This window comes from Rhamphochromis longiceps, linkage group LG7 (genome assembly GCF_057381845.1).
Source record: "Rhamphochromis longiceps isolate RC_006_pf linkage group LG7, R_longiceps_female_GT1.1, whole genome shotgun sequence".
NCBI lineage: Eukaryota > Metazoa > Chordata > Actinopteri > Cichliformes > Cichlidae > Rhamphochromis > Rhamphochromis longiceps.
Window position 1 is genome coordinate 16,286,299 of NC_140563.1, and position 18,073 is coordinate 16,304,371.

General features: G+C 40.0%; 1 protein-coding gene across 2 annotated transcripts; it reads right to left on the bottom strand.

The window, feature by feature from the left end:
* Positions 1-72: 72 nt before the first annotated feature.
* On the bottom strand, positions 73-17,814 carry LOC146665085 (1-phosphatidylinositol 4,5-bisphosphate phosphodiesterase zeta-1-like). 2 transcript variants are annotated; one of them, XM_085412524.1, is made up of 11 exons: positions 17,628-17,814; positions 15,721-15,922; positions 12,918-13,062; positions 12,505-12,657; positions 10,648-10,827; positions 10,283-10,439; positions 9,131-9,247; positions 5,503-5,675; positions 2,752-2,878; positions 344-493; positions 73-155 (listed from the first exon to the last, which is right to left on the bottom strand). In XM_085412524.1, the coding sequence occupies exons 1-11, from the start codon at positions 17,812-17,814 to the stop codon at positions 73-75; spliced, it is 1,674 nt and encodes a 557-aa protein (XP_085268650.1). The 2 variants fall into 2 exon arrangements, with proteins under 2 accessions (XP_085268650.1, XP_085268649.1); XM_085412523.1 differs by having other exon boundaries at positions 10,648-10,836.
* Between the last annotated feature and the right edge of the window lie 259 nt (positions 17,815-18,073).

Here is an 18,073-nt window from a genome sequence, read left to right on the forward strand (position 1 = left end):
TCTATCTGCTGGCAAGGTGTGCGTGTGTGCCTGTGTCGCCGTGTGAGAGAGTCTGATACGGAGATGTGTTTTTTAGGAATGCGAGATATAGACGAATAGGGAGGCTGGATCCAGGCTGAAGCCGTCTTTGGATTGGAGAGGCACCCACCTGTAGCCTGGAGGTTTGAAAAGAACAGTACGTATGGTCATACAGGATCATTTCCATAAAAACTCAACCGAAGCACAGATAAACCACTGGAAATTTAGGGGAAATACAATGATGCCCCACATTGTCACCTGATGTAATTTAGCCCTTCATCTGACTGCCCTACAACCCTCTACCTTCCAGCACTTGCTGGCTCACCTTTCTTCAGACTCTTGAAGGGCAGGGTGTACTGGCCTACAAACTCACTGCTGAGAATGCCGGTCTGATCTCTGACACAGAAGCGAACGAGGCACAGTTCAGGCAAGCGAATCGTGAAGGACATGTCAGTATCCCAGCGAGGACTCAGAGCTAGAACAGAATTAACAACTTCATTAGAGTCAGTTAATGTTTCTTTGAGGTGCTAATTAACATTTTTGGATCAAACACTGGATCACACCGCTACCTCTATGTGAAAGACGTCAACTGTAATGATGAACACAGAGAAATTTATCACCTGCCTACAAAGATCATTGTTTTCGGTATATAATTTATGGTTTTGGGCTTTGACTTTAACCAGTCTTACATCATTTGAATAAAACGGCTCTACATATCCACTGAAGTCTGCTAAAACTTAGGACAGACAAAGAAAAGTGGTTAGCTAATGAACATAGGAAAGCATTTTGGAGCCTGTAAATATATTTTTGTCATAAGTTAGTGGAGCCCAAAAGCAGATTTCAAAGGCAGAGTATGTGATTTATATTCACCTGGAGGCCAGAAACACAACTTCAAATGAATTCTAATGTACAGTGGCAGATAAATAACAAGTAAACAAGCTCTGTTTTATGGGGTGATAATATGACACTGTTGGGTTCTCAGCTTGTTCCAGCTGTCTTCAGGCGAGCTCAAAATATTACAAACTTGACTTTTACTTTATCATGAAATTATTGTCAAAAGTGTAGCTACGCGTTAAAATACTTGTTTCAGGAGGTGGTATTAAAGTTGTCACCGGCTTTTGAAATTACACACCGCCTGAGCTCATCTTGAGTGCTCTGACGCTAATACACGCTGACAACCTGTGCAAAAAGTAAAGTTACCGTTAATTCAGCTTATTGTTCAACCTGAGTTAATCGCTTTCACTTGCTGCTTTGAAACAAATGCAGATGTCACAATAAGAATAACAATGCTACCGTGCCAGTATTTTTGCAGGTACAAACCGCTCTTACCACTCTGCCAAGCTGCTGATCAACCAAGTGGTAAATTAACAAATACAGTACTGCGCAATATTGTCGAAACACCCCCTATTTCTCTACATTTTGTTCCAAAGAGCCATACTTTCTTGTCTTTTTGTTAAAGTAGTCTTGAGCAATAGTTCTCAAAGATTTTGAAATTTTGATCATCTGGAAAGAATCTGATTGAAAATAGCCTTATTGTTTAGCATTTCAACAATCCCAAACATGCTGCCAATACAATAAAAGCGTACCTGAGTAGCAGAACACGCAATGACCTCTCTAGAGTATGAGTATGGGATCATCTTGACAGAACAGAATAAAAGGCAGCCAGCATCCAAAGAAGAGCGTTGAATGTCCCTCAAGAAGCCTTTAGAACTATTCTTGAAGACTACTTAGAGAAATGACAAGAAACGTTGCCTAAGAGAGTTCAGGCTGTCCTGAAAAATTCAGGAGTTTATACCAAATACTGACTTTTAAGTTCATTAGAAATGTACACTCTTCTTGCCGTATAAATAGTATATTTCCAATTTTGCACATGTTCCATTTTCTGAGCATGTTTCTATAATATTTAATACTATTTATCAATTCTGCCCAACTATGCCTCACTGTGAAGCAGGGAGAAACTACCTTTTAGATGGTTTACCAAGCAGTAGTCCCTCCAAAACAGCCTTCCATTCCTGACAATCCTGCCATCATTTTAACTTTACCTGTGCCCAGTGCAGTGTGTGCAAGCTAAACATAAAGTGGCTGTCGCCTGCAAAGACCTCAATGTCAAATGCCAAGCAACATTTCAAGTTTCTGTTGCAGTTAGCAAGCTAATGTTGCAGAAAAGTGTTGACTGGACTTTCAACCATTTTCACTGCAGTGCTCTGTAGCTCACTAAGGTGAGCGACCACAAAAAACACAAACACTTGATCTAACAGTGAATTTAAAAGCTGTTGGGATAACTGACCAGCAATCAACAGACTCACAGATGACAGCACATGACCAGTGTTGACTGGATTTTAAAGGGTTTGCTGAATTCTTTTAAACAATTTGATCAAGTTTCTCAATCCAAAATTACATTTGTATTCACCTTACCTGTTTTATTAGATGACTATATGATTAATGTTCATATGAACATCATAACAGAGTACCAGATGTATTCACTCTAGTGCTACGTCTGGTACTCTGTTTCCTCCTTCTCTCCCTCCTTGTCTCATCTCACTCCCATGTACAAATACACACATGAAATCCGTCCTTCCTACTTTCTTGAAAGCTGAGTGTCAATGATCTAGAGTTAATTCTGACAAAACACAACTTGAACTGATCAAAGTGAAGCTAGATCTAACATAATGGAGAACAGATTGCTGTGTCTTGGTACGTTGTGATATGCGCAGTTTGTGTTGTGCCACCTACAATTGTTTTTGACAGTATGTGTGTTTTTTCTGCAGGAGTCTGATGCAATCCCATGAATCTCCACTCTCACAAAGGGGTCCAGAGCTTTTCCACTCCTGGGTAGGGGTAGGTTGGACCCACTGATCACCTGTGGACAAACACACACAGAGGTATACAGTAAATTTAAGTAAATGATTAGTGAGAATCTCAGAAACAGTAAGAATCAGTAAGAATCAAAAATCAGTAAGAAGAAAACAGTAGAGAAGAGGAGGGAGGGTTTGTAATTACACTAGTCTGGAGAAAGGCAGGCTTATCTGCAGTCGTCTCACACTGAGCTTTCCCTCACTGGCCCTGATCAAAGACAAACCTGCATGTACTTATCACGACATGCCCTGCTTGGCACTGATGTAGCCTTACAGTGTCCAGCCTAGAATTACAGTCCCTTTCCTCTTCTGTAGTCACGCTACAAAACCACAAAGGTTCTGATACTTCACAGTCACAATGGTCCCTACTTGTGAGTTCATAGCTAGCAGGTTGGAGTCATCATTAAATAAACCTTTTGCACATACTTGACAGTTTTATGCTAAAAACTCTTGCAAAAGCTCAAGGGGAAATATTGTTTTCCTGAACAGATGAATAATTTAATGCTGAGATTGAAGATTGAAAACCCAAACACTCCTACCTAAGTTACAACACCGTCTGCTACTCATGAGTCTGATTCACTGAGTTGAGGGCTGTGTTGAGATTGCGGGATTTTCCCCGAAGTTATCGAATAATACAGAGCGATGATGTGAATAAATAAAGGCGGGGCCCTGGGCACACTAAAACACAAGCACGCAACATTCATATTTATGCATCGTGATGTGTGTTGTTGTGCATATTCTATTAGAAGACAATGTCTGACATGCATTTGTTTAACTTGAGCATGTCCTTGTAAAACACTGTCTGACCAAGAAGCATTTTCTTTGTCAGATGTAAGATTTACACAGATTTTCAAAGATTTACAAAAGCGATGTGACAGGAGTTTAACAGATATTCTATTCAGAAACATAAAATAATAATAAGTTAAAGACTGCATAACTCAGCCAAGGCTGAAAACTTCCTCTATACCATGCATAAATGGAGTCCCTGGATGCAGAAAATTATACTCAAAAATATGATGCAAGGTGTCAAATATTAAATCCTTCCTAAAAGTTGGATCTGAATTCCAATCACCTTTGACAACCAATCACTTCTACGTGGGTCTAATATTCACACCAATCCATAATATCCGTGGTTGTTGTTTTAGCAACAAATAAAAAAGAAAAGAAAGAAAAGCAACACTGTGCATATAAAGCCATGCTGGTTATGGTGTGAAAGTGTACTGATACATTCTACATGCTAACTTTAGCATGTGTCAAATGCTAGCGCTAACATGCCACTTTAGGGTTACAGTAGGTAATGTTTACTGTGGTGACTCCTTTCGCTAAAAAAATTCTTTGCACAGCTGAAGCTGAACAAAACTTCAATAGTTGCAGGCTTATGGTCGTCAGGCATTTTGCACATTTAAAATCAGGTATTGAAAGAATTTGCCAATAAGTATACTAGTATAAAATACTTCTTGGCAGCACGGTGGCATGGTAGCTAGCACTGTTGCCTCACAGCAACAATGTCCTGAGTCTGAATCCGGCATCTGGACGGGCTTTTGTGTGTTGAGTTTGCAGTTTGCATGTTCTTCCCGTCTCTGCGTAAGTCCAGTCCCAAACTCCAAACACATACAGTTAGTAGTGTTAGGTTAATTGGTGATTTTAAATTGCACATAAGTGTGAATGTGAGTGTGAATGATTGTTTGTCGCTCTATGTTAGCCCTTCAACAGACTGGCAAGCAGTCCGGGGTGTGGGCCCTACCTCTTGCCCTAAGGCAGCCGAGATAAGCTTCAGTCCCTTTGCGACCCTGAATTGGATAAGCGGAAGAGGATGGACCGATGGTATTGTATACTAGTGCTAGTCTAGTGTTTCTGCAGATAAAGGGGGCTTTTTGTTCAGTGCTACAAAGGTTTAATAGGGATGAATGGATATCTCAAGCCTATGTGACTAGATTGTTTCATTGTTGTTTGCGCTTTTAGTTTAGTTGATATAAGCTTTAAAGAATGTTTTTATTTTTATACGCCTTATGATCGATCATGAAACTGATATCAACATAATGATGTTCCCTCCTCTGCCTTTACTTCATGTGATCCCGCACTGTTCCCCATGCTGTTTCAGCAGTACAAAACCTCGATATCTCTCAAATCTCTTCTCATAAGATCAAATCGTGACAGTTCTCCTTATGAGCTCAGAAAAAGATATGTGACTGTGCTTTTTCGGCAGCTTCTTTCACTTTTGCTGTGTGGCTTTGTACATTACAAGTGCTGCTATTACTGTCCCCCAAGTTGCTTAAAATAATGAAGGAGAGATGATTTATTAATTGGACCCCAGGTCTAATTGCATTAGATCACTCCTGTCTCTCTTTTCCTAATTTTCTAAAGGAGATAATCTAATTAAACAGACACTCTTGGGGAGTTTTACATCATTGTTGGTTCAGAGCATCCGGCAGGAAAGTATTTAACTGCAGGCAAGAAGTGCAAGGAATAAGATGAGCTCTGCTTCACAGTGCCCTACATTGTGAGGGATATCCACACTTATACATGCACATGAGGCACACATACCCACAGACAGTCCGGTAACGTTACACCTTAATCCATAAATGCACCATGAGTGGATTATTCAGGGTCTAGTGCTCCATAGGTGTACCTTGAGCAGCAGGTATGTTGATTTACGCTTGTGGTGGCTGCTGTTGGGATCGAAGCGCATCTGGGTGGACATGAGAACCGCCGGCTTTAGGACGTAGCCACAACCCCCGTTGTCCTGGAAAAGTCCATCATTAAGGTCCATAGGCAAGCCCGGAGACTGGAAATTGAGTGCCACTGCAAAACACCACAGGACAGTCTCTGAACAATGAAACAAGGAGACACAACACAGTGGAGCAAAAATTGCAAATGCCTAAAGCTTGTTAGATAAAACAACCAGCTTGAGATGATCCCTGCAAACCTTCTGTTTTCTAAAGCTCATTTTCATTCTGCAGGAGAGAGTTAAATTATACAATGACTTGAAATGTTTCTGCAACAATGGCTTTCATTGCATCAGGGAGTCATTCACAATTACCAACTGTGCAATGACTGAATGCACAGTGGGCTGTTCTGCTGTGCACAGTTATGTTTTGGCATGTGCACTGCACACATCATCAGTGACTACAGATTTCAGGCATCAGAATAGAGTGCCAGATTAAGTCTCTCTCTGGCTGGACAGAAATCATTGATGAGGGTTGAATAACGTATATAAATAATGCAAAGAAACAATTCGGTGTGAACCCCCATGTTGCTCTGCAGCCTTCAGCTTCTCTTTCTGTGCTCTCCCCGTGTGTTGCCGAAGCCCTGTGGATCTTCTGCTCATCTAACAGCAATTGATCCTTCTAGGCTACTGCTTTGTTCCGCAGACTCCTGCAGCTTTGATCACCATCTGCACGGCTCAGCGATCAGCGAGGCTACATGTCAGAGTCAGTGACTGACTGGCTGACTGATGAAGATGTATGAAGAGTATGTGTTAAGACAGAGTGACAGGAACACTGGCAAAGACAGTGTCAGACAGATAAGGCTTGTGACTTTAACCTCATAGGCAATCTGTTACATTTTTAAACAGAGCTTAAGGCCTGAATGCAGATGCACATGTTCAAAGGAAATGCAAAGAGCGAGCTTTATCGAAAGAGCTGATAAAACCGGGTCCAAAAGGTGACGAAATTTCAAACAGGCACGCACTGGGGACAGAGATGAGGAAGAAGGAACAAGTACAAAGGGAAAGACAAGCCTATATTTACACAGAGGGCGTATTAGGAATGAGACCCATGTTGGAACGAGACACAGATGGACACAATCAAACACAGGTGAATCCCTGTGTTTGAGGATAGGGAAGGTAATAACCAATGAACAGGAATTAAAACCAAAACAAGGTCATTAGAAAAAACAATGTAAATATGAAACAGAAAGAACGCAAAAAAAAAAAAAACCCACCAAGCAACAAGACACTAATGATGACAGAGACAAAGGAATGCAGAAGGCAGTGGCAAAAACAACTCTAAGAATGCCTAAGAAACTAATGGAAACCGACCATAACAAAATCTGGAAATGCATGATTTGCAATCCAACAACTTAGCTCTGGGGACAATGTCTCGGGGCATTTGGGCATAGTTCTCTAATATCCGGGCCAAAGTTCCCCAATCATTGCTTACAAATGCATTTACATTTTAAAGAACTCGTCACCAGACAAAAACCGTTGGCGTCAAAATTGCAATTTGACAAATGCAATCCCCATTTTGCACTCACAACCTGCATGGAACCAAAGCTTTCTCCAATGTGATTGGTCAATGCTGTTTGGACTGCAAAAAGACTGCAAACGAAAACCAGAATGCTTAGAGTGTTGCAAATATCGTCCTTTGCCAAGAACCTGTTTACGGAGATTACCTCAAGGATGAGTCATGCACTAATGCATAGTTACTCGGGGAGGACAGGTATGTCATATGGAGGGGAAAAAAAAAAGCTCTGACCGAAAGCCAGCTGTAATTTAAAGAAAGGGGGCATTTAGTGGGGTGCAAATCGATTTGAAAAAGATGTGATAACGGCCGGGAGAGGACTTGCTCTGGGGGAAAACACAGATGAAGCAGTCAGGCTGTAGATTGGAATGAAATGTTCTTTTCACAGGTAATCGACAGGACACTGGGCCAGGTTGTTCCCTTTAAAGTTTGACAGTCGGTCTTCTGGGCTGCAGTTTTCTTCATCTCAAGAGTTCATAGTGGACCGAAGTAAAAAAGCAGTTTGTTTGTTTGTGTCAAAGGTATTTTCTTTCCTGTTGACACAGTGGGGGAAAAAAATAGTTTCACACATCAAAATTGATACTTTTAGGGTTTCGCTCAAAGAAACATAAGTGAGAGCAAAGCAGTGGTTATTTCATTAAGAGTCATTAACTCCTCTTATTATATGTGATCTTTTTTTATTGCCCATTAAGATATCAATAAATACTTAGTTGCTGAATTAGGCTACGTTCACACTGCAGGTCTTAATGCTCAATTACGATTTTTGGATCAAATCCGATTTTTTTTGTCTGCTTGTTCACACTACAAATAAAATGTGACAGCAAACGCGCTCTAGTGTGAACGCTCAAAGCGTCCCGCATGCGCAAAAGAAGACGTCACACACAACGCGCTCTGTTTAGACCCAGACCACACAGTATTGTTTGACTGATGGCCCTTAATGTAAAGACTTGTTTTGGACTTTACGTTTCCCGATTTTGCTTTAAGTTATAAAGTTATTTTGTTATTGACATATGGCCTAATAATCATCCTTATTGCTGTTTTAGAGGAGCGGTGCTTCAAAGGATAGTTGCAGATTTCTGTCAGAATCTGCAGATTATACAGTACAAATAAAATGTTCACGTTTCTCCAACGTTGTCTTCCCAACAGTTTCACTAACATCTACACGGGATGGCCAGGAAACGTTCGCGATGTCTTATCAGGCGCTTCTCTGGCACTGATAATTGGTGTCTGTCTTGTGTCAGTGACGTAAAAGACGGATTTAATGCGACATGACCATTCAAACAGCAGTCGCTTTCTAAAACATCAGATATGTATCGGATTCAGTACCACATACGAAAGTGACCCAGGTCGGATTTGAAAATATCGGATTTGTTCTGTTCACACTGTCATACCATGATCAGATATGGGTCGCATAGGGTCAAAAAAGTCGGATTTGATGCACTTTCGCTTGCAGTGTGAACGTAGCCTTGGTGTCTTTAATTATTCTGAAATTAAACTGTTTGGGAACCATCTATTATTTATGCCCTATTCATTTCTGTAATTGGATTGGTCTAATTAATTAACTGCTTTCTAAATATTTCCATAATTCTGGCAGCCTTCTTAACTGCATAATAGATAACACTGCATGCACTTGGAAAATTTTTCTAAACTAAATGAATCTCAGAATCTCTAAACAAATAGGAATGTGCATGTGTAGAGTATATACAATCACTTTAGTAATTCCACATAACAAACCAGTTGCCCCTATTTAAGATGAAAAAAAAAGAAATCTTTATGCAAGATCTCCCATCTGCAACCTCTGGCCTGTAGCATCCACCTATAGGCTACAGGGGATGTTAGCTCATCACTGCCCAGTATCTCTACTGTAACGCATTCGTGAGTTCAGACGTCAAACTCTGACTCTGCTTTGCTGCTGTAACAAATCAGCCATTTCAAATGGGAGCTGTCTGACTAAAATATCTTTTGTGTACATAATGAGCGAGTATCTGAGTATTCCATGTGAGTCTTCCAACTCACCGAGCTGAGAACCGACATTCCAAAATTCCACAGGTTTATAGTTTGAGGAAGACATCCTCAAGCCCGTTGGATAAATCCTACTGAGGAACTTCTGGTTGTGTTCAACAAAATCCGAACCTGAAAGAGAGACGGGACAAACAATGCATCAATGACAATGGTCACATTAATCAGAATGCCGATTAAGACTTGACAGCTGTTGATTTGTTTAATGGAACCACATGACACATTATCTGTAGGGATTTGATTTGTCCTGAGCAGATTATAGACATATCCCACTATTTCTCATTGGAATGATTAAAATTCATTACACTACAGCTCAAGCTTTTGGTTTTGTCAACCTTAATGTGTTGTTTTTATTCAAATATAAAGAATTGCGATTGTAAAACATTGCAGAAAGTGAATCGCTATACTGTTTAATGTAAAAAAAGGGAAGATAATGTCTCAAGAAATTACATTTTGATCCATGTATAATTTTCCTCCTTCTGAGGACTGAAAAGTATGGCACACAGCTTCAGTCTATACATTATCTTTAACACAGTAGCTGTTTGATTTTCCTGCAGAGATTGTCAAAACCACCACGCTTTTGAGCTAGATTTGCAGAGACTGCTCATGGTTGCTGACACCCAAGTCAACCAGCTCATAATGTAGCTGTATGTGTGGAAAAGTGTCATTCCTCCTCAGCAGGAAACAGATTTCATTTCTCTTTATCACTTTGTTTCTCCAGTATGCTGCGGCTTAGCGGCGTGCTGACACTTTAACTGATTATCCGCTGATTTGAACATCTGAGGGCTCTTTTCACTTCCCCAGCAATGAAAGTACGAGTCACATTTCTGGGTTTTTGTTCTCATGCTTTATTCCTTAAAATTACTTCCTTCTAACGTATATGTCATGTTCAATATGCCTTTGCTGTTCTGGGAATTTATAGCCAGTATACTGTAATTGCATTTTCCATCCGAAGACTCCTGGATGAGAAATGTAATTATGCACACTGAGCACTTTGCAAAAGTGGGATGATAAATCAAGAGAAATCTGCTGGGATCACCCGAATAATATTTTGTAACATTCACAATTACAAATACGCATCCTTTATTACTTTAATCTATAAATCCTACTTCTCCTGTTTAATGATTTCAAATCAATAAATGACTCTACCTGAAGCTTTGAGTAGCTTGCAAGCCTTCTTCTCTTCCATAGATGTGTTCTCATAACAGTTTTGATTGTCCCTGGAGTGACTAAAACTGATGAACTTGACAGACCTTGTGTATATAACAAGGTCAGACAAAGCCTCAGCTACCACCACCTTCTTCTTCTACTCAATGCATTAAGGACAGAAGAGACAAACAAAAAACACCATTGAAGTTCCAGTAACAGTTCCAGGTTGAAAGCTATGCCTTTTTGCCCTCATGCAAAATGCCTTTACCTTTACATTTCAAACATTATTTTTTGTAGATGATTTCTTTTTTCTTTTTTAAGCTGACTGGAAAAAATAAAATAAAAACAAAAACACCCTGACTTACTTTCTTCTTTGACCCTGCCTTTCTGGGAGACCAGAACTTTGCTTTTGTTTGATGATCCTCTTCCTCCTCATCCTCCTCCTCCTCACCCTCATTTGCACTCTCCGCTCCCTCTGCAGCATCCTCTGTCTCAATCTGACGCTTGAGCTTTTTATTCTTGATGAGGATCTTATACTTCAGGTCCTGGCAATCCTCCACAGGATCAAGTCACACATGAATGAATGCGAACTAACATCCACACAGCACTTTTAAAACACGCCACATATTTGCATCAGCCAAACTGTTTCTGCATCTTCAAACTTTGGGCACAAACACCAAATTTTTTTTGTTTTTTTTGTTTTTTTGTTGTTGTTGCACAAACCACCCCACTCCCACCGCTATGGTCTGCCACAAAGACGCTGTTCTTCAAAGAGTCACATCCACAGCGGGGCATACAGTACATACACACAGTTAGAGCAGATAAGAAGAAAAGCAAGAGAAGCAGCAGGTGTATCAAATCACCGAATCGAACATCTGCTCCTGCATTTCACCGTCCGGACTCCATATCTGTTAGTACTTTAAAGGGCTCTCTTTTCCAATGAGCAGCAATATGCTAAAAGCCAAAAAAAAAGAAAAAAAGAAGAAGAAACATGGTCTGGAGGAAGCTCCACGTTAAGTGAGTGTCAATGCATGCTGTATGCACAGGCAAATTATTCAAACTAATTACAGATATGCCAGCATTAACAACTTGTAAGAGACCATATGGTCTAAAAATTACAAGCTTCATAATTTCACTTGGCCCCTTCACTTCTTGAAATTTCCATCACTTGTACACAAAATTATATAGTCTGCAGAGCTAAAATTGAGGCTTTGCTTATGTTGATGCACTTTAGGAAAGAATAATTGGTTCTTGAGGGGGGTTTCACCTCACACTGACAGTAAAAATAGAATAAAGTGGTGTAATAACATGTTAATTAACTGTAGCTTATTTCTAATCCCACAATAACTCTGGATAATTGAAAACTGAGCCAAGACAACTGGCTTTTCCATCTTTTCCACAGCTTAGAAAAAGTTGTGTAAACAGCTTTAAAACCCTTTGATGTAACTAGTAGGAGTAATGAGGGAATCCTGAAAACTACAGATTGGTTCCACTTTTATAATTAGATAGTAACTTGAGCATGTGTGAAGCTGCATAATTTTAAAACATGAAAACTGTCCCTGCTGCAGGGGTTAATAGTCAAGATGAAACCGTTAGAGCTGAGGCTCCTACGTAAGCCTGCTACTTCCAAAGTCATAAAGGTAAAAATGATATGGAGAATATGTGCTCCAAGGATAGAGCACAGCTCATTTTTGCAGCAGAAATCAGAAGTACCAAAGAGATTCTCATGAGACTGCACACATTCATCCACAAAGCCTTTATCCTCCTCGTCATAGTCAGTATACTGCAGTCTCATTGTCTTTCATACTGGTCACTTCATATTGAGCTGTGACAGATGCTTTCAAAGGAGAAGTCGGCTCGAGTGCCTCAACAGTCTCAAAGTGATGGACACTTATCAGGGTCTACTACGTTACGTTAGATTTGTGACTCTCTGAGATTAAAGAGGCTTGCAAATGCAGATGTCCATTTACCCCACATGATTGCGGAGGACAGGGAGCCTGGGAAGCCTAGGAAGGGAGACTAATGAGGCCCTTTGTGACGATGAAAAGGTCTCACTTTGTTCTTGTTTTGTTTTGCTCTGGCATACAATGAGGATTTACAGGTGCAAACACCATCCTTCTTCCGCTTGCAACAGCTGTTCTACTGTTAAACACAGATTCATCTCCTTTCTTTCTTTGTTTTGCTACTCACACAGCCTAATTCTCACATCTTCTGAGTCTTACATTTGGACTTGGGAGGTCTCCCGCAGTTGGGTGATCCAAGGGAGCTATCAGCAGGTTTTCCCCCAGGATAGAGATAAGATACTCGGCCATGACCTCCTGCTGCTCCCGGGAGCAATGGTTTTCCAAAGACAGAATCACTGGATAAGCAGACACCTGTCAATAAAAATCCAAACCAGAAAGAAAAAAAGAACGTTTAGACCCTATTACCAGCAACTTGACTGTTCTCTCTGTATGGTCGTACATCACAGAGAATGGCCTGAAATGCTAAATCAAAGGCAGTTTGAAGGCAAGAGAGGTTATTAATGAGAGCAAATGCTGCTCGGTAGGGTCTCTTGGCGCCCGCAGAGGCAAGAGTGAGTGAGCTGGCTGCTACGCCAGAAGCAGTAATCATGTAACAAACTACATGCTGTTACCTCAAAGGCGTGCTGCCCCACAGTGGTGATGACATCCTTAAAAAGTATCTTGCTGGTGAGGGTGTGGCCATGGTAAACTACGGGCTCCGTGTCTGGCCCATCCCAGCAGTCAATCTCCAGGCAGCGACAGCCTTTCCTCAGAGCACTGTTCCAGACAGAAGCACACACGTGTACAGACTGTATCTTATACAAGATTGCTTTCTGACGGTGGAGGAAGAAAAACTTTCACAAAGAGGTTGGGGCAAATAACCACTTTGCTTATAATATTTTTTTCATGCAACACTGACACACACTTATATCCGCCTTTTTCTCCAGACATTTTCAATCAATGCTTGTCTAGAAGTTATTTGTGTTTTAAATGGAGCCTGGCGCATGCAAAACAGCTGAAGTCTGTGTAAGCTTTCAAGTGCTTTTCTTTGTAGTAATAAAATGTCACATAAGTGTTAAATGTGGCTCTGTTATTGCAGGCAAAGTTCATAGTATCACACTGTCAGTCTTTTGCTTTCTTTGGGTGAGTTACAGCAGACAGTAAAATAGTCTTTCCAGGTGTGATGTCATCATGCCTTCACAAGTATCTGTGCTCACATTCGGTATCGGGTAACCTGCACTATAGTGCTCTGAGTCAGTTACAACATGCCCAGCTAAAACTTGAAACAGAGACACAAACAAGATTGCATAAATACGGGTTTTCTGGCAGGTTGAAGTCAGCAGTGCAAAAAGTCGATCAAAGGCCATTCACACACTTATAAAAATAAGTCTCAGTCACTGACAGATTGCTAGCTGACTACAAATACTGACCATTAGTACATTAGTGGTTTTGGGTGAAAATACACGTTTTTAAACAAATCTTTACAAGTGCCTTCAGAAGCATTTTTGAACTTCTGAGAGAGCCAAGCTAACTCTTTTCTTCAGCTTCTATTGTAATGCTAAGTTCCAAAGAAGGCTTGCTCATCTTTTTAGCTTTGATGCTTTGAAATAAAACTAGTGTCACCTTTTTCTGGAAAAAGGGGACCGAAGTGTGCAGTTCTCAACATTATGTTTTACAATTTACCTAACACAATTATCTCATATCACAGTTTTTGAAGTGAGAGTTAATGTGATACATACACAGCCACAGTTACGCAATCTTCATTTTAACAAGTACCAGGGTGCATATTTTAGTATTTTTGATGCATTCCTCGTAACTAGTATACATTCACTTCATGTTATTTTCATCCCTCTCCCACCTGTGAGCTAGTGGGATTTCTATAAAGCAGCTTGCTGTTCCTGCCAGTTTGCTTTCCTCTCAAGATCATTGCATCATTATCTAAGTAAACCAGAGCTCTCGGGCCGCTGGGTTGAAGGGTTCGCTCTACCAGTCAGCCAGGGAACTCAGCAGTTTCACTGGAACCATAAATACAGCACTTCTGCTTCCATCAGCCTCTTTTGTAATCACCTCCATTGTCCCATAAAGGCACCACAGCAATTTCACTGTCTGCCTCAGCACAGGACTGGGTCAATGAAACCAGAGCGCAAAAGAGAATCCAAATGACAAACATGTAGGCCTGGAGAAGGAGACTAATGTTGTGTTGTAGGGCATTTAGAGCTTCATTGCAGCCATTTTTTGTGTTCTGCTATTTTGCTTTTTTAAAAAAGATTTTTTTATTTGTCATAATATTTTACTGGTTAAATTTGCTAATTTGCAAGTAGACTTTCACCAGTATTGGCATAATTTTACATATAAATGGGTTGTGCAAAAATGTTACAATCTATAGATTATTTATTATATGACGTTTGCTATTTCTTGTCACTAAAGGCATTTGTAGCACCGAAAAGTAAAAATTTTAGAAGTAAAAAACACCCTTCAACTATGTTTTGGGTTATGACGTTAGATCATTTGTCTACAAGAGGGCACTCGGCAACTTCTCTGTTGGCAACACATGTTTGAAAAGGCACATATACAACAACTAGTCGATTCTGTGCAATGCAACAACAGGCACCACAAGGTACTTTATAGTGTAAGGTTAAAACCCTAAAATAAATGAGAAAAAACACCAGACAATCAGAAGACCTCCTATGAGCAAGTACTTGTTGACAGTGGGAAGGAAAATCTGTAGTGCTTAGTATGTGGTACAACCTGTCAAAGAATGTGTGTCTGTGCAATGGAGCCGTGCAGTTTATGAATACAGTTTGCTAACCAAGCTTGGAAGCCTTAGCTGATAACTTAGAACTCTATTCTTCTCATTTAAAGTAGCTCACTTCTGGCTCCAAAAAAAATAAATATACAAAAATAACATGGAGAAGGCCAAAAAGATGAGTCAGAATTAAGAAACCGATGGGTAAGGTCATATTGACTACATCCATCTTTTATATACAGGCAGCAAATACACCAGGAATCATAAAAAAACTATCTTCAGAGGCAAGAAGAACAAAGAGTCTAAGAACTGTTGATATATCTCCCACAGAACCCTGATCTCCATTTCATAGAGTCAGTCTTGGATTATATGAAGAGACAGAGGGCACTGAAACTTAAAAGCAAAGGTTGGATACACCAAACATTGATTATATTTGTGTGTGTGTGTGTGTGTGTGTGTGTGTGTGTGTGTGTGGGGGGGGGGGGGGGTTTGTTTCCATTTGCTGTGCTTGGTATAGCATACTCAACTTATCCACTAAAACCTATTTATGATATAATCTGTTCAAAGCATTCTCAATTTAACTTCAGTGCCTTAAAACATATTCACAGTACTCCCTCTGGCATTGGGCGAGGCTTTTTAAAATACTGCTAAGTGAAGAGGAACACTGTATGTAAACATTGCTTCCCTACCTAACATAGGCATCCAGGCTACTTTGCCCTACTAGCTGATCTCCGGTCAGGTAGGTGTTGTGTGATGTGGAGATGAAATAGCTGGTAAGAGGCTGGTCCATGTCCTGGTACACTGATGTGTGGGCCTGGTTGAACACACAGCACTCTTTGGACTCCATGTACCTGAGGAACCCTTCAAAGGTCATTGAGCTGTTTTCTCTGGCTGGAAGAGGAGGAATTGAGAAGACTTAAATTTCATCTTTAAGGATTAAAAAAAGAAGAAGAACAGCATCTACAATCAAGCCAGATAACTGCATTTAATTTCTATCTATACCACGTTACTTTAATAGTAAAACAATAGTCCTTCTTATAACATCTCTGGTAGAGTTACGGCTGGTGTGTTATAGATATTCATAAACCATTCATAAACCTCTTTGATGATCATGCTAGATAATAAAGTTAGGGAATCACTAAAGTCATTATAAGTCATCCTCCTACAGCCACAAGTAGCTGGGTGAAATTTCGTGACAGTCCATCAAATAGCTGTTTAGAAATTTGAAATTAGATTACAGCAGAGGACTGACCAGTGGAGCGTCTCCAGAGCCATGATGTAGCCTCTGTGAAGTTTCTGCTGGTAATGAATTGTGATGTCACAAGTGTACTGTAATTGTCTTTAGTCTGAGGTGGGAATAAAACTCATGCAGCTGAACAGTCAGCTCAAATGATGAATTTAATGGAAAGAAATCTGACATTAAATTAAAAAAGAAAAAAAAAAGACTGCATTTCATTTGGGTGAACCAGCTGTGGGTTCCTGGTATTGTGTAAGCTGATTCAGTGCCATGTCTAACTTCATTAATAAAATATCTTTCACCACCATCAGAGCTCTCCCTGCTGTGACAAACTGTCTGCTGTGAAAACGGTTGATTTTACTGACTACACTGCTGATGGTTCATACCAACTGTATCTGCTTTTGCATTTAGCAGTTTGGATGATTTTCTGATTTATTTTGAATAAAATCACCAACTATGGTATGATTTAATACGTTGTTTTTTTTTTAAATTGCAATTCCTCTACGAATAACTGAGTTTGTTGAGAGAAATGTGTGATACAGTTTTCATGCAAGTGCAGAAAAAGAAAAACATGAGCACATTTGTTTATGCAAAGAATGGTAGAAAGTGAGGTCTTCTGTTAGGGATCCTTAATTATGACGCAAATCTGTATGAACATCATTGGACAATCTTATTTAATTCAATTACTCTCAAACTTCGGTAAAACAGTGGGTTTATTACACTTTAAAAAGAGCAGAAATATATCTTTGAAATAAAGTGGAAGGACTTTTAAAACCTATTTACTGTTTTTAATGTTTCACACCACAGTTGGCATGTTTGCAGTTTTGTTGTGCTTGTACAATTAGAATGGAGGTCTGGAAACTTGATTTACTTGAACTTAATAATAATTCAGAAGAAGTAACACCAAAATCATTTTAAAAAACTGAACTCAACTCAACGTTAGTAAACTAAAAGTATGTGTTTCGACAGCTCTTGTTCTGATAATTAGTGAAAGACAAAAGTCTAACTGAAATTAAAATTTGATTAATTTGGACAGCCCTGGCTTCTGTGTATTAATGGCACAGACTAGTTGTAAGTCTTTTATCTTCTCTGTTTTGCTGTTTGTGTTGGTGTGAATTAGCCCACAATACATTGGAGAACATCCATTAGCCAGGTCCATTAGCCTGAGGCTGATGTGCCTTACTCTTCCATTTGTTTTTCTTTCCTTCCTTCATTTTGCCAGCCAGGCATCACAGCCTTTAAATTCTCTTACAACTAAATTAGCATCCTTACGTGACAACACCAAAGAATAGAGTATTTTTTCCCATGATGATGAACAGCAAGGCCAAAGACATTGTCCACATTTCTCCCTTTACTCACCTGTCTCGTTGATCTCAAATCTATCGATCAAACTCTCTGCTTTTTCTTCATTTGCTGTGAGCTCCTTCTGCTCCTTGTGGAGGAACGTCAGCAGTGCACGGGCACTCAAAGTTTCCAGTCCTGCAGCGTAGACTTGGTAGAGTTGATGGATTTCAGCTCTCCTGGAGGGGGGCTTGCTTTTCTTCATCTATCCCTGTGCACAATTATACAGCCTTGCAATCTCTTATTGTTACTGTTGCTCTATTTGTTCTCAATTCCAGCTCCTACAGATTGGCTGTTTGCCCATGTAAAACACAGATTATAATTAATCAGCCGATTACAGATCATTCTGATCTTAACTCTTATGTGTCTAAAGCCTGTCCACACAATCAGTTTCTTCTGTCGAACCTCTCTATCAGCGTAGGTAAGACGAGAGGGCTGTCAAGGGATGTCAGGGACAAGATTTT

Coding starts and splice junctions, on each gene's coding strand:
- LOC146665085 (XM_085412523.1), bottom strand. CDS start 17,814: ATGAAGAAAAGCAAGCCCCCCTCCAGGAGAGCTGAAATCCATCAACTC. Junction 10,837..12,504: donor GAGACCTCCCAAGTCCAAAT/GTAAGACTCAGA, acceptor GATCCTGTGGAG/GATTGCCAGGACCTGAAGTA. Junction 494..2,751: donor ACATACTGTCAAAAACAATT/GTAGGTGGCACA, acceptor ATTCTGTTCTAG/CTCTGAGTCCTCGCTGGGAT.